The sequence below is a fragment of the Crocodylus porosus genome, unplaced genomic scaffold (assembly GCF_001723895.1).
Source record: "Crocodylus porosus isolate Cpor-Errol unplaced genomic scaffold, CroPor_comp1, whole genome shotgun sequence".
NCBI lineage: Eukaryota > Metazoa > Chordata > Crocodylia > Crocodylidae > Crocodylus > Crocodylus porosus.
In genome coordinates, this window is record NW_017728886.1 from 201,891,252 (window position 1) to 201,914,566 (window position 23,315).

General features: G+C 46.6%; 1 protein-coding gene across 1 annotated transcript in view; it reads left to right on the forward strand.

The window, feature by feature from the left end:
* The window catches only part of SOX17 (SRY-box 17), a 6,271-nt gene extending 630 nt beyond the window's left edge, over window positions 1–5,641 (forward strand). The window contains 1 exon segment of the mRNA XM_019542378.1: window positions 5,457–5,641. Coding sequence (XP_019397923.1) covers window positions 5,457–5,641 — 185 coding nt within the window.
* The last annotated feature ends 17,674 nt before the right edge of the window (window positions 5,642–23,315 follow it).

A 23,315-nucleotide genomic window follows, 5' to 3' on the forward strand; every position in this document is an offset into this window, starting at 1 on the left:
CTGCTGCCGGACGCCGGCTTCTACTGCGGCTACCCGGACTTGTGAGCGCCGCCCCGCTCGGACTCGGCCTGCTTCTATTTATCCCTAACTTATTTGCATCTGGAGAAGCGGCGGGGCCCGGCGCCCGCTCGGCTTTGCGGCCGCGGCTCCGCCCCGGGGTCTTCCCGGGCCCGCGGCGGGGGACGGGAGCGCCCTCTCTCCCCTCCTTTCTCCTCCCGCTCTTCCCCCGGTTGTTTGAAGGCTGGGACTGATTATTTTTATACTCTCGGAGGTCGGGGTTTATACAGGCTCCTTTTTTGCACTTTTTTTTTTACAGATAAGGGGGGGGGGGAAACAATAAAACCGCTCATTTTATATCCACAAGCCTCTTCTCTCTGGGCGCTGCGTAACGGTGCGTTGCGGGGGCTCGGCGGCATGTGGCTCCTGCCGGGCTCGGGCCCCAGTCTCCGCAGGCCGGCCCGCCTCGCGTTACCGCAGCAGGCGAGCAGCCCCCTCTTCACTCCAACCCTCGGTCGCTGCCATCGCCTTCCTCGTCTGGGGCTCGCAGCTCTCGGTGCCACTGAACAACAGGGAAGCCAGTGGTCCCTGTAGGGAAAGGGAAAGGAGCCCTCCACGTCTTTACAGGGCTCGGCCCTGGGCCTAGTGAAGTCAGGCCCCCGGGTGATTGCGGCGCGCTCGGCCCTGGAGGGTGGGGGAGGAGCGCGTCCCCTTTCTGGGGACAAATGGGGACCGCAGTCAGCCGCACCCGGAACGCAGTGTTGAAATCCCTGGGCTGTTGTCTTAAGCACGGTAAGAAAATGTGCATTGAGACCGTAGGGGTCTCGCCCTCTCCATTTGGCAACTCAGATTTCTTTATCTTTTTTTTCGGTGCATGTTTCTGTAGAAGTAACTTCCGTGCATGCCACAGTAACGGGGCTGTCATGAGAGTAAGGAAAACCCTTGCGGTAGATGGAGGCAGTGGGGCCTGCCCTAGTACTAAAATCGTTCTTTATAACCTGATGTTGTGTTCAAGCACTAGGTCCGCTCCCCTCCAATTTGCGTAGCCCCGAAGGGGGCCGGGGGAAGCACTGGACCCCCCCAGTAATGTCTGGCCTGAAGCAAGAGGGCGGAACAGAGGAGCTGAGGGCGAAGACGGGTCTGCTTGGGAGCCTGAATTACGTGGGGAGGGCAAGTGAAACTAAGCGTCCTTTTCCAAATTAGGTATAGTCAGGGCTCTGACTCCAGGGCGGGTGCGCAAGTGCTGCGCTGCAACCAGGACTGAACTTGGAAAGACTGGCCAAGATTTTTTTTTTCTAGTGTTTGTCTATCTTATTTATTATAAACTCTGCTTTGAAGGAAAAAAAGTTCTCAAGATTTTACTTTCCTGATATAATTTTCCACCCTCCCCGTTTTTAAATCAAACCGCCTCACTGTGCTGCTGTGGCTCTCCTGTGGGAGCGTGCTACCTCGCACCAGTTTTTCCCTCCTCGCTCCCAGCACTTGACAGCAGCTCACTTTGTATGGATATAACCAGATTTAGTTTATGCCCATTCGTACACAAAAACCCCATAGTGTTCACAACTCGGTGCGCATAATCCTTTATAGCAAACTCGGGAGCAGAGTAACTAGTATTGGTAACTATTAGAGTCCATTATTACAGCAGATTTTCAAATGTTGCAGTATCTTGGTGGCCTGTAGGCTTGACAGGTGCAAACATAAGGCGCGCCCACACGTAGTCAACTGGACATCTCTCAACGTTGTAACGGTAGGAGGCTGGAAATTTCAGTGCGATCCAGTGCCACTTCGTTACGCTCTAAAAAATCAGATCCCGTGTCCCAAGGATGGCAGTAGAGGTCATAAAGACCGAAAATGGCAAAACGTTCAATGCACGGCCGGCTCTGCATCTGCATTTTTGCACAGGCAAGCTCAGGGGGTTGCAAGAAACTTTACAACAAAGATCCCCCGTTATTTTTTTGGGAATAGGACGTTATGGGGAACATCACTGATGTATGGTATCTTATGCCAGTATCCCACGAAATATTTGGATACTCGGATTTAGTAAAGTATCTCTGCCCTGTCCCCACTTTTGGCCAAGCGCAGTGGCAGTATCGTAGCCGATGAGGCTTATCCGAGGCTCGATTACTGCTAGTTGAAAACTTTACTTATGAAATGTTTTCTGTCCGGTAAAAAAAAGAAAATATCCTGGGTTATCACTTTTAGACTAGATATCTAGACAAGCAGCCATGGGGATAACGGTCATAATGAAGCTAAATAAGCCTGCCCTGCTTACAAAGTCATACCCAACAGCTCTCACAAATGACTCCCCAAAATAAAGAGACCTTGTTTCTTCCCTGGAGCTTAGGATACACGTGTTTCCGCCGAGTTTTTAACCCCTTGATATATTCCTCCTAAATACATAAGCCCGGCACAGTAAATGCATCTCGCCCCACAACCCCGTTAAGAACAGGCAGAGTCCATTGATCGAAAGTCACCTTTACAGGAAGACCAGGTTTTCGGGGTATAGACCTATACCTTTATACTTATACTTTCGCAGGAATAATCCTAAACGTGGATTTGCAAGATCCCCACTCGGATCCGCGGGATAAAAAGGGTTTTTAAATCGCTATTCGCTTGGTAATGCAAGTCGGAGCCAAAGGAGCGAAAGCATGACGCTGATGTGTTTCTCGCTGAGTCCAGCCTGTCTGACACCCGGCGTTGGCCGAAGCTGGCAGACGCTGCTTGGAAATAAACCGGACGATTTTTATTCCGCACTTGACTTTTATAGTCTTTCGCCCTCCCCTCCCTGGAGCTGCCCCGGAGCTGGGGGTCGGCTCCCGCCCAGGCTCGTCCTTGCTCCGGCTCAGAAACGGGAGAGCTGTGAAGGCCGGCCATGCCCACAGTGGGGCTCCGGCTGGAGCTGGAAGCAAAGCCGGGACTGTTTGTTCGGCAAGTTTCGCCTTCTTCTGCCCCCCGCGGCTGACACGGGGCTCTTGTCCGCAGGCAGGTTAGGGAGCGGTGCGTGGACTGTCGGGCAGCCCTCCGCTCCGCGCCAGCAGCTGCGGCACGGGCCGGTTTCTCGCGGCGCGTTGGCTGCCTGCCCCGGCGCTGGTCTGCAGGCGGAGCGGGGCGGATCCCGGGCTCCCGCAAGGCCCCGCCCCGCACACGGCGTCCGCCTTGGGCAGGGCCGCCCGCCCCGTCCCGTCCCGCCCGTGTCCGCGCTCGCCGCCAGCAGGCATGGCCGCTCGCAGCCGGAGCCGGGCAGCGGTATCTCCCGCACTGGCACCGCGAGCTCACTACGCGCCCGCGTTTCCCCATTTTCCTCCGGCCCCGAGATAGTTCAGGAGCTAATGACTCGCCATAGGGGCACTGAAACTATAGCTTGTTGAATGAGCTTTAGTTCAAGTGTGCATGAATGGCTGGTGCCTACCAAGCCTGGAGGGGCACCATTTGTAGTCGGTGGTGAGCGGCGAGTGGGGACCCCTCCCGCAGACACCGGTGGTGGTGTTGGCAAGCGGTGGGGTGGGGAGAGGGAGTGGCAAGCGGGGACTGCCCACAGATACTGGCAGTGACGTTGGCGGTGAGGGGGGTGCGGGTGGTGAGTGGTGACTGCCTGCAGAAGCCGCTGGCGGCTTTGACGGAAGGCAGTCTCAGGGGGTGCATGTTCCCCCCCACGCCTCGCCTATGCAAGTACCCCTGCCTCCTTTTTTAGCACAGAGATGCTGATACAGGAGACATAGTGACACTTTAATTAGAGAGGCTCTCAGGGGCTCTAACTACACTCAGTAACTCTGAGCCACTTTAATTAAAGTGCTGCCCCTCCCTGCCCCCAGAGCATATGTAAAATGCCCCGTGCTATTGAGCTAATATGCATTAAAATAGGCTAATGTGCGTTAAGTGTTACTAAAAAAGCCTGGCTCTTTATTTAATGCACATTAAGAGTGTGTCCAAATCATAGAATCAATGAGTGGAAGGGACCTAGACAGATCATCTGAGTCCGACCCCCTGCCATGGGCAGGAAGGTGCACAGGGGATGGCAGGGGTCACAAGACCCCAGCCAGGTGCCTATCCAGTCTCCTCTTGAAGATTTCCAGGGAAGGTGAGAGCACCACCTCTCTGGGAAGCCTATTCCAGGCTCTGGCCACCCTTACCGTGAAGTAGTTCCTCCTAATAGCTAACCTAAACCTATCCTCCCTCAGCTTGTGGCCATTGTTCCTGGTGACTCCACGGGGGGCCCTGGTGAACAGACTTTCCCGAGTCCCTGCTGCTGGCCTCTGATAAGGTTGTAGGCAGCCACAAGATCCCCGCTCAGTCTCCTCTTGCGGAGACTGAAGAGATTCAGTTCCCTCAGCCTTTTCTCATAGGGCTGGCCACAGAGGCCCTCAACCATATGAGTGGCCCTCCTCTGGACCCTCTCCAGGTTCCCCACGTCCCTCTTGAACTGCGGTGCCCAGAACTGGACGCAGTACTCCAGCTGTGGCCTAACCAGTGCCACATAGAGGGGGAGAAAGACCTGTCTGGACTTGTTAGTGAGGCCCCTGTTGATGCAGGACAGGGTGCAGTTGGCTCTGCCTACTGCTTCATTGCATTGGTGATTCATATTCATCCTGGAGTCAATCCTGACTCCAAGATCCCTCTCTGCCTCTGTGCTGCTGAGATGTTCAGCCCCTAACCTGTAACCATAATGCTGGTTCCCTCTCCCCAGGTGCAACACTCTGCACTTGTCCTTGTTGAACCGCATCCTGTTCAGGTCCACCCACTTCTCTAACCTATCCAGGTCTGCCTGGATGCGGTCCCTGCCTGCCGGTGTATTCACTTTACCCCACAGCTTGATGTCACCAGTGAACTTGAACAGGGTGCTCTCCACACCCTCGTCCAGGTCGCTAATGAAGATGTTGAACAGCACCGGCCCAAGGACCAAGTCCTGGGGGACTCCACTGCCCACACCCTCCCAGGTTGACATTGACCCGTCCACCACCACCCTCTGGGTGTGCCCCTGGAGCCAGTTTGCCACCCATGTGACCGTGCATTCGTCGATGCCGCAGTCCCTCAGCTTGCCCACCAGAATTGGGTGGGACACAGATGAGTGCAGACATTTACTTCCCTGGAGAACTCCTGTGCTATGTGCACTCTGGTGCATGGCTGGTTACCTCAGATGGGGTAGGGGAGGTTGGGGCCAGCAACTCAGCAACCTGGGGGACTCCTGCAGCTGCAACTGTGTCAGGAAGCCCGGCTGGCAACTGGTGTGGCTCAGGCTGGTCACGCTCTGGTTTTGGGCCAAGCAGCCACCCCACTTTTTTTGACCATGGGCTTTTTTGACCCTGGTAGTGGTGGGGGAGGGGGGAACAGTGCAGTGTGTGGAGTCATAGACGGGTCTATGGCACCAAATACCACAAATCCACGCTCATCTGGACGTGGCCTAAAACAGGCTAATATGCATTTTTCTAGTACCTCACAATGGAGGTGTGTGGTCCCCGCAGGCTGCGCATGGAGGGTGCTGTTGCTGGCGGAGAAATGGTCATTCATCGAGGAGGCGGAGTGACCGCACATGCAGCACATGTGGGACAACTCCACCTACAAGTACTGGGCACACCACAGGAAGCATTTGAAATGGGTGCTGGACACCAGAGTGGGTGGGTTTTACTGTGGCTACTTGGATTTGTGAGTGCCGCCCCGCTTGGACTCAGCCCTGGAGCCTGTTTGTACTTACTGGTAACTTATTGAAACCTTTCCCTGGCAGGCTCAGCCCATGTGGTGCTCAAGCTCTGCCTGCGCCTGGGATGGAGCGGCTAAGTCTGGGCCCAGGCTCAACTATGGGAGCAACCATGCCTGTCAGCTTGCACCGGCATCCAGAAAAGACCCTCTGTTCATGACACAGTCGCCAGCATGAACGATGCATGATCCTGGAGGCAGAGGGAGGCACAGCGACTGCCTGCAGGCGGCAGAGGCCGTGTCAGTGGTGGGGGCATGGTGGTGGTGGGTGGATAGCTCCCACAGGCAGTCACAGCAGTGGTGGTGGCAGCAAGTGGGAGCAGGGGGTGGTGAGTGCTGAGCGGCAGTCAGCGACCATGTGCAGATGCTGCCAGGAGTGGCAGCAGCAGCCCGCAGATGCCGCCAGCAATGTCAGTGGTGAGGGGGGTGGCGAAGGGCAACCACCCTCAGGTGCCTCTGCAGCCATGTGCACCCCCTAGGCATTACCAATTGTCTCCAGGCTACGTATCACCCTCGGGGCTCTTTTTTTCCTAGGGCTGACAGGCTTTTATACTGGTGAAAATAAATCAGACTTCTAGACATTTCTCCATTCCTTGTGGCTTTCCTGCGTGGGCAGTGTCTTTCTTTTAAGCAGCTGCAATATTGATTTTGTTTTAACTACAGAACATAGAGGAGAAAGATGGCTGATCTCTTGACCTGTGAGCGCTTTCTGCCACAACCCCTCAGGCTCTAGCAGTGTCTTCTTCAATGAAGTGATGTTGGGCAAGATCAGCTGCCTAAATGACTAAATGCATTTTGTTCATCTTCTGCTATTTTACCCTTTCAAAACAAATTGCAGTCCTTCTAGTAACTCTTTTTCTTTTAGCTTTGTCCATATACTGAAAAAGCCTTCCTTTCACAAACAGTTCCCTGTTAAATGGAAGGGTCCTTTCTGTTACAGTGTATTTAGGTGATCACCATATTATTCCCTCTTTCCAGCACCTACACCGATTTGGGAATTATGCTGCTTGAAAAGGATATGTGCTTCCAGTATGACCACTTTTTAGATCCCTAACAGAAAGGGCGGGGGTAGCGGAGTGGTTTTGATGCTGCACTAGGCTTCATGTGCAAGAGTGTGAAATGCATAAGAGCATCCTAAACCTTCGGTAGGCTGTCCCATAGGTGTGACAATCAGCTGGTCAGGGCTTCCAAAGTCAGTACTGCTAGAGGGAAAAGTAATAAACACATTTTTGAAGTAAGATGTCTCTCTCTTTGGATTTTTAGGTCAGCAGTTTGTCAGGTGTGAGTGCTCAGATCTAGTGCTCATGTTTAGGCATATGTTTGCCAGTTTAAAAGAACAAATCAATACGGGTCTTCCTTATCAAACAACATCCATTACACATGCAGTCAAATGATATTTCTATCAAGGACTTGTTTTCCTTTTGAGTAGCGGATATGATGACAGACTTCAGTTTGCCAACCAAAATGCAACCTTTTCTACTATACAGTTTAATAAAACCTCAATGTTCAAAGAATAAAATAAGCTTACTTCTTCATGAACTGGAACTTTTTGTTTAATTGCAAGGGTAAAATCAGTTATCCAGCATTTAATTCTGACAGCATAAACTGCTGCTACTAGGTATCATCAACAAAAATAATTCTGGCTAGTGTTAACAGCCTGACTTGAGGCCATCAAGAATTTAGCTACTATGCATGGAACAGACTGAATTTAATTTTTAGTAAGTATTCTACTAATAACCATCTTAAGCTGATAATGCTTCATTTAGTAATTAAGCGAGAAAATATAATTTTATGCAGCATCTTTTGTGATCAAGGGGAGAAATCTGATTTGATTTATGCTAGTATAACTGGTGGGGCTCCCAGTGGTGCGGAAGTCCTCAGGAAATACGAGGCCAGTTACCACCCCGGTGAAAGGCAGGTCAGGGCACCTTAGTAACCCCAGCTCCCACATCTTGCTGGACAAAATTGAGCAAGGGGGGCCAAGGCTCACCACAGAGCACTGAGGCAGGGCCCAGGTTGGTAGAGAGACCTTTGGTGGTGCCCAAACTCTGCAGTGGAGGCTGCATATAGGAGCCAGCATGAAGCTCCAGGGGGGGTGGGGCCCTGAGCCTTGGGGAGCTATTAAGGAAGCTCCTGGGGCCAGGGATAAGGGGATTGTCCAGGGAAGGCCTGGGGACAGGGCTTGGAGCCCTGATCCCAGAGAAAGGTTGGAGCCCCGCAAGTATGGAAGGGGTTGGAGCTCAGTGTGTGGGCACAGGACCAGGTATATGTTGCTTTGTGTGTATACTGAGTAAACCCAGTGTGAGGGTGCTGGGACCAGGAGCTCTGGTGCAGAGGGAAAGTCCTGGTGAGACCCCTGAGCTCGGGTCCCAGTGCTAGCTAGCTGGAGGGAACACCGGCCAGTCTTGGGTTGTGGTGTAGGGGAGGAATGGAGCCATAGATACAGTGCCTCTGGTATCGGGGCAGAAAAATGGGTAGCCTCCCGCTGGTGTAATATCTTAAATATTGTCCAACAAGGTGTGGCAGGTGACAGAGGCGGGCAGTTAGCCCAGAAACAGGTGGGCAGACCAACATCTGACCAGCCTCGGGAAAGCCAGCTTCTTATGGGGAGAGAGCAAGTAGCAAAGCCCAGAAGCTTTGCTTTGGTAAACATAGGCATAGCTATTCCTAGATCATCCCTGACCAGTGGCTGTCCAACTTCTTCTTGAACACCTCTCCAGTGATGGGGAATCCACAAGTACCTTTAGACAGTCTATTCCACTGCTGTACTATTTTAACAATGAAGAATTTTTTCTGGATAGCCAATCTAAATTTACTTTGCTGCTACTTCAAGCCATTTGTCTGTGTTCTCTATGCAGCAAGTGAGGAAAGGTGCTTTCCCTTTTCTTTATTTGAAAAATTTGAAGGCTAGTTCCTCCAGCCGCTCCTTGTATGACTTGCTTTTCAAGCCCTTCATCATCTTTGTTCTCCACCTCTGGACTCTCTTTAACTTCTCCATGCCCTTTTTAAAAAGCAGATCCAGAATTTCACACAGTACTCCAGAACTTCCCATGTGCAAGATCTGTCATCCACAACTCTGTTGCCGTGGGCTAACACAGAGCTAGGGAGAGCCAGGCAGCTGCAAGTGAGTGGGTTGCTGCAGAGGTAGAGGAAGTGGAGGCGACAGTAAGCTGGTGAGCTTCGGATGAGCAATAAGATGCAGAGGGGATGAGCAGGAAGTGGAAGTGGAGAGGGAGGGTAAGTGTGGAGCAGGTAGGTGAGTGGGGGAGCTGCCAGTGAGCTTCAGGGTGGAGAGAAGTGGGGGGTACTGGGGAGCCTCTGAGGAGCCAGGCAGACTTGGCCACAGCCCTGTTAACCAGTCCTCTTGCAACAAGTCAGATGCGAATGTGACGGAGGATCTTAAGGTATTAACCCTTAACATGTGACTGTTCACAACACTTGGTAATTTTAATACTGCCTAACATTCTTTGGCCTTAGCACGTACAAATTGTAATGTCCTTATTAATATCCTTATTAATGCTAGTTCCACAGGTGTTTATCAGGAGCAAAAGACTGTGTGAGGCTCTGAAATAACTGGTTTAATTTCAAGTTCCTAGTCAGGGACAAGGAATCAGAACTCATAGTAAAGGTGATATCTTTTATTAGACCAACTAGATTTTTGTAAAAAAAAATCCTTTAATTGCAAGCTTTCAGGCACAAGCACCCTTCTTCAGGCATAGGAGAAAAGGTTGTAAAAGTTGTCCTACGTAGAAATGAAAGTTCATATTTCATAGAAGAATTAAAGGTGTGGTAAAATCTCCTCTTTTTAGTGGCTATAGAATCTCCTGCTCCTGTTACTTTCTGCCTTTTCCTGTTCCCTTCTGCTACTATACTCCTCCCCCTGGATTCTGCCTATGGGCAGATGTTCATTGGAAGTGCTCCAAATCCCCAGAGATGTAGCAGCTTCCTTTAGTCTTACAAAGTGTTTTAGTTTCCTGTGGCAGCTGTGTCATGCCTGGCAGCACCTGCTTCTGACGTGCCAATTGTGTATCTGTGACACTGCAGCAGTGAATGCTTTTGTGCTCCCCACAGAGATGGCGCTGGGGCTATTGCCTGATTTCCGTATTCATCCTCAATTATACTATTGCCAAATACTGCTCCAAATTGGAATGCTTCAGCTTTGCACAGGCACATAGTCCCTCAGTCTGCAGTACTTCCAAATGGTGGTGAAGGCATTCACTGGTGGTGATCTCCAGCCAAGGAGCTAGAGCAGGAATTTTTATGTGCATCTTGGCTTCCAGTCTCTGGAGCTACCTGAGACTAGGAGAGAACTCATTGTCTTTGTAAGTGTTACAAGGCAATCTGTACCTTCACCACCCCACCTGGTATCAGGCATAACAGCACTAGTGCAGGGGTTGAGCTCATTATCTACAGCAGTAGTGCCCAGAAAGCACCAGAAAGCTAGATGGGTCCATCCCATGGTCCATCCATGGGGTGGATCCAGGCTGCAGTCCCAATATGGCATCCAGCACAATGGAAAGGTGTGGGGGAAGGGGGCATGGCCTGACCCTCTTGGGGAAGGGGGAGAGGGATCATGGTTCAACCCCAACCCAGCCTGACAGGGGTGTGGGGGAAATGTGGGGGTGGGAAGGGGGCTCTAACCTGGCCCTGTGAAAGGGGGTGAGGGGGGTTCCCTGGAAGGAGCATAGACTGGCTACAACTTTCTGCAGGGCTTGAGGTTAAGGAATCTGGCAGCAGGGGAGGGTGATCAATTGTCACTGTTCCCCTGCCACCAATTTCTTGACTCATGGGGAGCCCCTGCAGGCCAAATGGGATGGCTCTGCAGGCTGCGTTTGGTCTGTAGGCTGGAGGCTGAGCACCCCTGGCCTACAGAATAGGCTGGGCTTAGTACATAAGCTCAGGCCCTTCATTTGGGGTTTTGTCGCTCACTGCCCTACACACAGCAGCAGCTCTGTCTTGTGCCTTGATCCCTTCTTGCCCCTGGCTCCGCTTAGAGTATGGGCATAGATATCACTACAGACTAGGAGCATGACTTGGACCTTCTGGTTATGACACCTTCATGTAGCATTGGCCCCTGATCTGGATTCCCCATATGCTCAAGTACTTGTTTGACCCCACACTTCTCAAGCCTGCTTACACCCCAATCCTTACAGTGGGGTGAGGGAGGGGGTGGTGGAGCATTGTGGGATGTTGGAGGACCAAACAGCTTTCTAATGCATTCTATTACAGGGTGTAGATGTTTCAATAAGTGCTTTAAAGATGTTCCTCATTTTTTCCAGGGTAAGTTTTTAAGCAGTTTGCCTTTTGGAGAAGAGTTTCACTTGCTGTGAATGTCTGCACCCTTGCTGTATCAAAGGCACATGGAGCACTTTGAACAAGGCACCTGTCCGTGGCCTCTGTTGCCACCCCTACTAGTTTATCCCCCAGTTTCTAAACTTCTTTACTGATCCTTGCCTCCTATTACTTATATTGCTGTTTTCTGCCTCCTCTTCTTTCCATTTTCTCCCCATCCATGTTTCAGTCAGCATCTTGTTTCTCACTCTTTCCTCTTCTCCCTGGCTACTGCTTTTAACTTTTTTACCTACAACTGTCTATCTTTCCTTCATACAAGCTCCTGACACTGTCATCTAGTGCATCACTTCACTTTGTTTACTCCTCATCCATTTGTAGTCAAGTCAAGCTCCCTTGTGTTTTCTTCCCCTTCTTTTCTGTGTATCTACAAAACAAGCATCCACGAACAAAGCAAAACATCACCCTGCTCTAAATTCCAGTATCTGGGACCACTGCAACCACTCAAACCCAAGAAGAGCCGTTATAGGAAAAATGCTGCTCAATCTCTGCAACTCTGGAGTGGAGCGTGTAGGGTACAGATGGTATCTTCAGAGAACTTGGCTGCCACATTCTAGCAGGTCTTTCTTGGCCGTGTGCAAACTTTCTTCTTCGTGTGCCACCTCCTGGAGGCTCAAATTAGCCAACTTTGGGCAAATTTTGTTGGAGACAGGAAAAGGCACATCCCTAACCCCTTAGGCAACTCCCACCTGCTAAATGTCAGGTTCCTGTTTCAAGGAGGGCAGTCAGCAAAATAACTGTAAGATGATTATATCATTATTATAATTATTATTTATTTTTTTAAAATCATGAGTGAATGCTATGTTTCTTTCCCTGGCCTCCTTCTCAGACATGGTTGAAAGTTTTTATTTGAAATGTTCCAGAATAATTTTGCCTGAGATACACAGTTGCCATTGAAAATTTCAGACCATAAAGCTCAAGTCCAGCAAATGGCTACAAGCAACTGAACATGGGGTCTTATGAGTGTTTTAGGTAACCTGAACAGTTGATGTTTCTATCTTTATCACCTTTAATGCTAGTTTAACATAACATTTATGACTTTGGGCTTGTCTACATTAGCACTAATTTAACTAAAAGCCATTAACATAATTTAACTATATTAATATCAATCTGTGGGTGCTCTAAATCATTTTTCCAAAGGTATGTATTGATGTAGCTAAATTAAATCCTCAAGGCTAGTTTTTTTTTAAAAAAACCATACTAACCTGACCAAATTGGTTTCTACTCACTGTAGTAAGAGTGGCAAAACCTCCTTTTGTGTGAACACATTATTTAAATTAGTTGGGCTAATGATTTAGATTCCTCTGCTCACAGGATCGTTCTCTCCCTGAGACAGTCCCTGCAAAGGCAGCCCCTCTGCTCACAGAATCCAGCAGAGTCTCTCCTCCAAAACACACACACACACACACACACACACACACACACACACACACACAGTCTCTCCTCCAACACACACTTTTTTTTTTGCACCAGTCCTGGAAGCACTGCAATACCAGGTCAATCCATGGAGTGGATGGAGCACGCTCCAGTTCCACCACCCAATACCAAAGAATCTGCTCAATATAGACCTCCTGTGGAGGACATCTCAGCAGGCCACAAACCCCACACCCAGTACAGTCTCTCCTCCAACACCCCCACCACCGCGGCTCACAAATCTTTTATAAGAATTTAGTGGCCAATCAGAACACTCTTCACAGAGAAATTTCTAGTCAAATTACATCATGCAGTCAGTGAACTGAGCATGTGCATTAGATCAGATTACCTCATGCTCTGTGATTGACAAGCCTCCAGGTCACCCAGAGGGCACATTCTGGGGGCCTGTCTGTAGTTTCAACTCCCTGTGATGGCAGCACCAAACTTAAGATTTTTCCTTGACAGAGTACTGCCTGGGTTACATTTAGATGAACTAAAGCTTTTATTCTGATATTATTGTTCAGATGAAGAGGTTGCATTTATTTAAACATGTTATGTAGCCAATATAGTTAAGACTCTGTGTAATAAATGTGGTACTCATTTTTGATAAATTGATCTGAATAACTTAAAATAATTTTAAGAGTAACCACATTGGGCTTTGCCCCAATTTAAATTAATTTGTTTAAGAAGAGACCTTTAATTAAATTGGTACAAGTTGGGACATAGACATGGGCTTCCTGATCATCTGTTTTTCTTAACATCAGAGTACTGAAGACCTTTCTCATGCAACGTGATGAGTGTTTCTATGATGTGTCCTTTATCATTTGTGAATATGAGCTGATCGGGTAATTAATACTAAAATTGTGTTATTTTCTGTTGTGATATTGAGAAACTGAGATGAAATTCTGCTGGGAAATTTAATTATTAGTGGCTGCTGAATACAATAATACTGGACTTCACACTTACAAAAAACATTTGATTTCTAGATATCAAAATGTCTAAAATGCTCTCTAAGCTTCACAACACGATGAAATTTAGGCACTGAAGGTTAATTTGCCTGAAATCATGAAGTCCATAAAAAAACTGAGAGTAGAACCAAGATGGTGCTCCTTACTTAAAAAAAGAAGCCATAATTGTGGGGGCAAAGGTCTTGGTATCCTGAACTAATTTGAGAGGATTATGAAGACTATAGAGAATTTTACAGCATATGCAAAGATATTAAAATGTTCAAAGATGTAATATTAGCAATTTCCCTCACACTTGTTTTCTTTCTTTTAATTTCCATGAATTCCACGAAGCAATCACACTTTTTGAGGTTTATTATTTGTGTGTGACTGAGCTCAAAATTATTTTTGAAACATATATGTAAACTTTGCTTTCCCACCTTTGCTATCTATGCAGCGAGGCAAAGATGTTTGAACCAAACCATCTGCTCTTTCTTAATATAAACCATATATTTATATATCACAGTAAAAATACAGCACTTAACCATTTGTAATATGGTGTTTAGCTTAGAAAAAATTGAAATAATTTTCAAAATATCATGTGATCAAACACAAGTTCCCCACAACCTTTTTGAAAAAAGAATTCAACTATGATATGTTTAAAAAATAGGAGTCTATCATCTTCTGCAATGCTTTCACATGCAGTAATTGAAAGAAATCAAATATATTTCCATTCCTTTGCTTATCAAGAGTAAAAACTTGTTTTATAATGTGCTTCTTGGATTTATCAAGGGAATATAGTCATTGTTCACATTAAGGGTGGCAGCTCCATTTACCCAAAGAGAATATATTTAGGAACCCACAATCTTGGGTTCTTTCCAAGGCATTGTGGAATTACTTTACAGTGTCTGATTGACTTTAAAGCTTCTTGTTATTGCAGTTTTATAACAAAATTTATCTTGCACACATCCTGTTTAATACACATTTTTTCCTCTGTTAAACAAAGATAAAGAATATTAGAATATGTTTTTGAAGCTTAAGGTTGCATCTTGGTTACCTAAGAAGGTAAACCAATGTTTGTGGATTTGTGAACTTGGAATGATCATCTGCTTTGATGCAGAGTCTGAATTTTAATTATACAGATTGTTATTTCTCATGTACAAACATGGTTTGTTGCTTAGTCATGTTATGGTGGCCATGAGTTTGTTTTACCTTTTGAATATTTTAACTGAGAATATTATTTTCTGTAAATTAGCTTGAATTTTTCCAAGACTGGATGAATAATCAGGGATATTCTTCTTTCAGGTGGCCAGACCCTGATCACCTTGCTTATGTGAGATGAAGTGATGTTAATGAAAACTTCATGGAATTAAGACAAATCATGGTTTAGCACAATATGTAGTCAATACTTAAATACCCATGGCATTGTATGTATAGTAAACACATGTTTTCATAATGAGTTAGTTACATGGCTGATGAGTGTTATAGCTTGTTCATGCGTTTTAAGTGTGATCATATCTTGTGTCTAACCACGTTTTGCCTTACTTGCACTTAATATATGTAAGCACATATTTGATTCCAAATGATCCTAAATAAATATTGTGAGTGTGTGTGAGAGTGTGAGCGTACACCTACCTGTGGTATGATCACTTCATTCACAACAGTTTTGGAATATGGCAGAGTGTAAGTTTTATACCAAAAACCCATCTTAAGGCTGAGGAGTGTCATCTGATTAAACTTAAGTTAAAAATTTAGGTGGGTAGAATATGATCACCTAGTCTGGTATTTGCTGAAACTCAATAATTATCTTCTCTACTGTTACTCAGATTCCCCAGATTGTTTTTATGCAACAGTTTCGTTGCTTACACATTCACAAAATGTGGAAACCTCTCCTTCAGGCCTGCAAGATGGCAACACTATCTTTCTACATCAGAGGTTAAATCATTTACAAAAAGTGCCATTGCATGATTTCTTGAATTCTTGTTTAACTTTCTACATGGAATTAGTAGAGAAAGAGGTGAGTGTCACCCTGTGTGAAAAATTCTTCAACATTTTCAATAACTATAAGTATCTCTAGATATGATAATGTAAGAATATTATTTGACTTCAGATAAATTACTGCTTACTAACACTAGAAGATGCAGTGTTTTTAACACCTTGGACAGCTGGTGTGGAAGATGATAGGCTGGAATCACAGCTATAAATTGGTTTAATAAATTAGTGTAGGAAAGCTGTTTTGCAGCCATTTACATTCTATTTTGTTTAGACAAAATGAGAAAATGGATGTCATCCATGTTCACCCTTACAGCAACAATGCAAATTGATTTCAGCACTTCATGAAAGGCTTTGTTTTGAAATTTTAGAGCCTGGTCTGGGATAGAAACAGGCCTTGAGTTTATCCTTCTTTGATTGTCCTGGGCTTTGATTTGCATCAAAACAGGAGTGACACAACTTGGATGGCAGTTGACTCGAATTAGCCCTGATTGTCCTGGGAAAAAAGTGTTATCTTGAATACTTCATAGCTACTTAAATTGGGGCAATGGGTTTGTATGTTTGTAGGATCCCAGAATAAAGGCTTTGCCCAGGGAGAAACCAGACATCTGTTTTTAGTCTTGCAGAATGAGTGATTGCAATTTTCACTTACATCTCATAAATAGCATTGGAACCAGTTACATGTAAAAACAAAATACTAATAAATGTCCAAATCAGTGCATGGTGCTAATAAATGAAGACAAGACTTTAAAATATAAAAAGTCATTAAGTAAACTTGTGCATGTCTATATGGGACCACATATATGCACGTGAAATCAGTCTAGTTCCACTGAAGCCGGATATTTTCTAACTTAACTATTGGCAGTATTGTGTGTGATGGGCTGGTTAAAGTCACTATGAGACATTACCCACAAGTATTGTTTTATTTCCTTAAAAAGGGGGGAATCAGAGAAAAGAGAGAAAAAAATCAACTGTTTATGAATGTTAGTTTTTTAAAGCCAACATCTACTGTGGGAAACTTTGTACAATTGTAAGCCTGTAACTAGTCATATATGCTACCGAGCTGTATAAAGTGCTGAACCTCTTTTATGTCAGTCCTAGAAATTGCTATTAATATTTCTTATTATGTGTTTTATTATCAGGATTTATCATATTTCATGGTACGTAAGTCAATGTTTGGAGCTAAAATATTTACCTGTAAATTTCCACCTTGACTTATATACCATATCAATAGTTTTGACCCCCAGCCCCGGCCAAACCCCGGCCCAGCCCCAATCCGACCCAACCTTGTTCACTTACCGACAGCATCCCTGTTGCTGGAGGCCATGGGGCTTGGGCCCATCCCAAGCGTGGCCGTGGGCCTTCCTGTCACCATGGAGATGCTGCTTGGCTGGATGCCAAGCCAGGTCCCATCCCCTGTGAGCGGTGCCATGCTCAGCAGTGCTACTCTCAGGGGATGGGGATGGGCTTGGCGCTCAGCTGGTGTGGCCACATCCCCTGCAAGTGGCACTGCCTAGGCCACACCAGCTGAGCACCAAGCCTGGCACCACTCATAGGAGATGTAGCCAGGCTCACCGCCCGGCCTAGTGGCATCTCCATGGTGATGGCAAGGCCCACAAGCCAGGCTTGCAGGGGCTTGTGGCCCATGGGCCTTGCCATCACCATAAAGATGCTGCTTGGCCAGATGCCGAGCCTGGCATTGGCCTCATCTGTGTCTCCTGTGAGTGGTGCTGGGCTCGATGCTTGGTTGACACAGTCCAGGCAGAGCTGCTTGCAGAGGACGGGGCCATGCAAGCAGAGCACTGAGCTCAGCCCCAGCCCCTGTGAGCAGCGCTGCCTGTGCTGCACCAGCTGAGCGCTGAGCCTGGCTTCTTCCCCTGCGAGTGGTGCTGCAGTACATGTCCACCCCCTGGGGGCTTGGCCTGCAGTGAGGGTGCACAGGAGCTGGTATAAGTTGACCCCATATTTTTGATCCAGAAAGTTAGGTTGACTTTTATACACCGGATCTATAGAATTCCTAACTTTTTGGATCAAAAAAATAGGGTTGACTTATACACCATGTCAACTTGTGCACCGTGAAATAGGGTAGGTGTTTTTGCTGTTGATTTTTAGCCCAGCTTACTGTACATAAATCTGAAATTATTTGCCTTGGCCTACATGTCTCCAAACTGGAAGACATGAGGTGGATGTTATGTGTAAAGTTCCGACCTCATGCAGAAGGCAATCACATTCCTCTTCATTGTTTTGTAGCATTTCTCATTAACTAATCTATTACAAATTGAAAAAGCAGGACTGGCATAGCATATCCTTGTCTAATGCCTGTATTTACTTCAAATGGTATGTATTGCTTTACTGAGTGATACTATATTTTTGTACTAACTTTTAATGAGGTTCACACAATTCTGAGAGATCCCATAGTGTCATAGCAATTCCCATATGTCCATTCTATCCACTGTAACAAAAGGCTTTTGGAAATCTATGAAATTCAAATGCAGGAATGCCTAATATTGAATAATCTGCAATGATGCATAGGGTTACTGTTGGATTTATGCATATCTCCTATCTGAATCTTGTTTGTTCTTATTTTAGCCTTGAAGCTACTACTTTCTTCAGTATTAGAACAGATAGGAGCTCTAGTGAGCATGAGACTACAGCAGCATAATCCAATTTTACTGCTGTTCTAGTAAAATTTTGTGGTGGTAGAGCACAATTGAAATGGTTAAGAAAAAGGAGTAGGCAGCATGGTCTGGTGCTTAGGGCAGTACCAGTGCAACTCAGGAAACACAGGTTTCCTGACTCAGCCTGATTCTATTCCTGGCTCAGCCATGAACTGTCTTTGTGAACTTGGGCAGCTTAAGTTTAGCTTTGTTGCCAATCCACCACAACACTAATTTACCTTATGGGGACTCTGTGGGTAAAGTTTATTAATAACTATGAGTGATTAGTGTCATATAAGTACCTACACAGAACAGGCCTAAGTATGAGAGCTCTGGTTTGTATCTTCAAAAGTACATTGGTGTCACAAACTCTAATTCTAAGGGCCTTGCTACACATTCATTTTAGGTGACTTCTGGACCTGCCATGCCAGGCAGCCAGGTCATGACTCCTCCCACACCCTGAGCAGTGTCTCCCAGCCTCTCTGCCTGCGTAAGCATGGGCACCAGCCCTGGTGCTGCCAGCCCAGCCATGGAGCTTTCCCTCACTCCCTTCTCCTGCTGGAAAGGGCAGGTGCCTTCCCACCACCCCTCTGCCCTGCTACAGTCTTGGCACCTGGCCACCTTCCCCCAGTGCTGGCAGGCACCTCACACACACACACACACACACACACTCTGGCCCTCCAACCCCCATGCCTCATACACTTACCTGCATCCAGCTGCTGGGGCTGCTCCAGCAACCCTACGTGGCTGCATGCGCATGCAGACGCATGTGCTCCCACTGTCTCCAATCATCCCAAGCAGCCCCCTGCTGGCTGGAATGTTGCTAGCCTGCAAGGGGACACCCGTGCTTTCCCGTGTTTTTCTGGGACTTGCTCATGACCGTTTGAAATATTAACTCTCCATCTTCCAGCTTCATACTCCTGCCCCTGCTAACCCATCTCTCATCCCCCCCTACCTAGAGCAGGGACAAAAAGCCCATTCTGACTCATCAGCAGGGATCCTGGTTTTCTCTGACAAAAAAAAAATCACAAGTTCTCTGACAAAAAAATCACAAATTCTCTGACGAACCCCCTCATCTGTTATTAAAATTAAAAGCCCCTTGCAGCACCCCCAGCCTTGTGTTTCCCCTCACTGCCCCCAAAACACCCCCAATATTGCTGGTGTCCCTCACTGGCACCACAACTTCCCCCCACCCTGCTTGTGCCTCTTGCCCTCCAGCCCTGCCAGAGGGCCCCCCAGCTGCCAGGGCTATGGGGCCAGGGCACCAAGCTGCAGCTCCCTGCCCCCAACAGCAGGCAGCTGCAGCAGAAGCAGCATGGAGCCAGCTCCTCCACTGCCGCTGCCTGCTTGGGTGAGTGTGGGGCTGGCTCCTGGCTTCCCCCAGTCCTGCTGGTGCCCCCAGCCATGACCTGCAACCCCCCAGCCCTGTCAGAGGGGCCCCGAGGCCCCTGCAAACCCCACTTACCTCAGGCTTCAGGAGAAGAGTGAAGCTGAGCTGAGCCAAGCAGAGCCATGGCTGACTGAGAGTCTCAGGCCCTGCCCTCTCCCTCCCTCTCCCCCACCTGCTCCAGGCAGGTTTCCCGCCCTGTTTGCAAACAGCTTTTGCAGACTGGAGCTCAACCAACCTGCAGAGCTGTTTGCAAAAGCAGGGAATCTGTGGTTTCTCTGCTAAAAGGAGAAATCTGCATTTTCTCTGATAAAAAGGGGAAATCCATGGTTTTCTCTGTGTTTCCATGGGAAATGGAAAAACCCAGATCCATGCTCATCGGCCCTGTAGTGGCAACTCCCAGCTCCAAGACAGGTCCCAGCTCACCAGCCCTCTAGTGGCAAGTCACAAATGTGCAGGTGTGGGACAGTCAGAGAAGGTTTTTATCCTTAAGGCATGACTGCTCCAAACTCGAGCTAGCACAAACTCCTGTCAACATTTGAGCTGGTCGAAGTGCAACATGTAACAAGGCCCCTAAGTGTCCTGCTGCTTAATAAAATCTTAAGTTGCAAGATAGGGTGTTCTGAGGAAAATCCTCTGCTGTGAAACTCTCCTGGAATTAGACAAGCAAAATTTTCCTGTCAACAGAGAAACAGAAAGAAAGCCACATTATAAGAGGCAGTAGTAATCTAGTTAGCAGTGGTTATGAACTCCTCTGCACTAGTAGATTTGGGTTCAAGTTCCTGCTCCAAATCTGACAGAGCAGGAACTTAAGCCCAGGTATCTGCTATTCCAAGTGAATGCCCCAACGACCAGGATGAATGGACATATGCTGGTTTTGTGTGGGCTGTATCCAGGGTAGGCATGCTCAGAGCACTCCTATAGGCCTATTACCCAGTTAGGTAGCTAAGTGATGTGTGTGTGTTTCTTCAAAAAGTCAGTAGACTTTGACAAACATGCACTTGGAGAGGTTTCAGTGGGAGAGGGAGCAGCTGTTATATTTGAAGAGTTGTGTGTATACCCAGGAAGCCATACAAAAATAGCAGAGCTGCTTCAACTTTAATACTGGATGGAGCAGGGTAGAAGTTGGAGCTGCTTTGCTACATCTGTATTACTTCCAGGTTATTCTCTGGTAACTGTTAGGCTATAATAGCTGCTGTGTTGGCTGGAGCAACAGCCCCCTCTCCTCTTTAGAAACTGCTCCAGATGTATATTTGCCCACACCCAGTGGTAACTGAAACAGTGCACTGAACAAATGCACTCCTAAGTAGCCTTGATCATGGCCTTTGTGTATGTTGCAGCTCTTACTGATTCTCATACCAGCGCAAGTGAAGGTTTATCTCCGATTGGCATCACCCAACTTGTGTTCCATTAATTTGTGGCCACTCCCCACAGATGGGCTGATTTTCCCAGTCCCACTTAGGCTTTGACGTTCACTATTCATAATAATGCATTTCCAGGGGTGGGAGAAACAATTTATTTGTTGGTTTTTGTTCATTACAGGATAAGCATATGAAGGAACTACACATGCACAGTGAGGTCCAAATAATTGTGTATACTGAACATACACCACAACCAAGGCCTATTTACATACACTCACTATCGCTCTGGTTTGGTTTTAATATCTTAAAATGTAGGACACAGGTGTTGGACAATTCAAAAATGGCTTAGGAGTATTATTTCATTTTCATACATTACATAATCCTCCTCCCTTAATGTGACAGACAAAAAAATATGACTGTGTTATGATCACTAAATGCTACCCACTAAGTCTGAGAGATGGTTTACAACTTCTCTGTGGATATCTTGAAGATATCAACAATATCCAGAAAAGTGTGTCCACTCGCTGGTATTATTGCATCAGGAGTGTATTCCTCCACTGTAGTCTTGTAAGTAGTAGTCCTGTAGTAGAGACAGGGGTATGAAGCTCTCTGGAAATAGCACAAATTCCTCTGTAATGTTTATTTTCAACAGGTTTCACTGGGGCAGAATGTTCTAATTGAGCCTGTGCTTAAAAGCTGGTTTATGCCTCTCTCCCATGAGTGGTAGGTATGACTTCTATTTGACAAAACTGGTTTAGTCTGTGATATAATCATGCTAGGTTTCCATGAGTTATTTCTGAGATCTCTTACAGGTGCTCTTTACCCAAAGTTAAACTGTGCAATTAGGTATAATTATTTGTGACTATTTGATCACATTGTTTCTTAGCACATTCCCTGTACATTGGATGTTAACAAGTCTAGGCAAGATCCTTAATTACATCCCATAAATAACACCTCTGATTTGTAGACATATGGGTTGCATTTCTGTAGGTCAATGGAAAATCTGTGCTCTTGTGTTTGCAAGGTCTCTTTACTAAAGCCATGGTGCAAATTACTTGCTTGAATGTATGAATAAATCTTTTCACTAATGTCTGAATAAATCTTTTCACTAATCTGTTTGTAGCACAATGGGAAGGAGCTGATATAACATGTTAGATACCATTTCTTTTGACAACTGAAACTCTTTAGATGGGAAATTTATTTCCAGTGTTGCTTGTGATGCATCCAAGAACTCCAGTCTTTGAAAAGTCTTAATGCTTCTACCATATGTGATGAACTTGTTGAATTCATCAAACATACTTCAAGTAATTAAGAATGGGCATTTACTCAGATCAAAAATGTGTATTATCAAATTTGCCCATCACTTTGGGGTGTGCTCATTTATATGGGGTACATTCCTGGGGTCTCTGTAATTCTATCAATGTGCTGCTTGTGTTACTTGTGTTTCCATATGGAGCTGTATCTCTCCTTTCTGCAAGTCCTCACCTCCAATGGAGCTATCGTGCAGGACTCAGTTTCAATGGGGCTGGGTTCCTCCAACCACAGAATAAATCAAACACATGTACACACATACACACACAGATTAACAGGACACACCTGAGCCAGGCCGGGTTATCTAGCATTGACAGGCTAACACCCTCATATGCCTTGAACTGAATTCATTAGGGCAACAATAAAGTGCAGTCAGACACAAGCACACAGGTTAACAGAGCACATCTGAGTCAGGCTGGACTATTCAGCATTGATAGGCTGACATCCTCATGTGTCTTGAACTCAGTTCATCAGAACAATAATAAATGCAGTTAGACACACACACACACACTATAACAGAGTATGACTGAGCAGGCTGGGTCTGATCAACATTTTCAGCTGATACCCTCATGTGCCTCGAAACTCAGCACGTCACAATCTCTTGTCACAATGGTCCTAGTAGTAACCGCCTTGATGAGCAGATCACACTGTGGTTTTGGGCATTACCTTTGGCTTAGGTAAAAGAAGCATTGCTGCAGAGCAAATGGGGAGGTCAAGGGGAAGGAGAAGGTGAGGTTCAGAGAGAAAGTATAGCAACCAGCTTGACCATAAAAGTTATTTATTGCCAGGTATATGAACTTATGATGATACTAGTAATAACAGCCATACAAGAAAGAGACAAATAAACAGTTACAATATTACATAGTTTCAATTAGGGTTTTGGGGAAGTCTAGCTTGAGTTTTATTAGCAAAAGTCAGGTTTAGAAAGCTGTGCCTAGAGTAAGGGAATAAAAGTCAGGTTCCTGGAGGTGGGGGGAGAGAGAAAGAGAAAGAGAGAGTTGGGATCTCACCACTCAGCGAACCTTGAATCAATCGAGGTCACCAGGTGTTTCATAGTTTCATAGTTTCTAGGGTCAGAAGGGACCTGAGCAGATCATCTAGTCCGACCCCCTGCCATAGCAGGAAAGAATACTAGGGTCAAACGACCCCAGCAAGATGTTCATCTAACCTCCTCTTAAACACCCCCAGGGTAGGAGCCTGCACCACTTCTCTT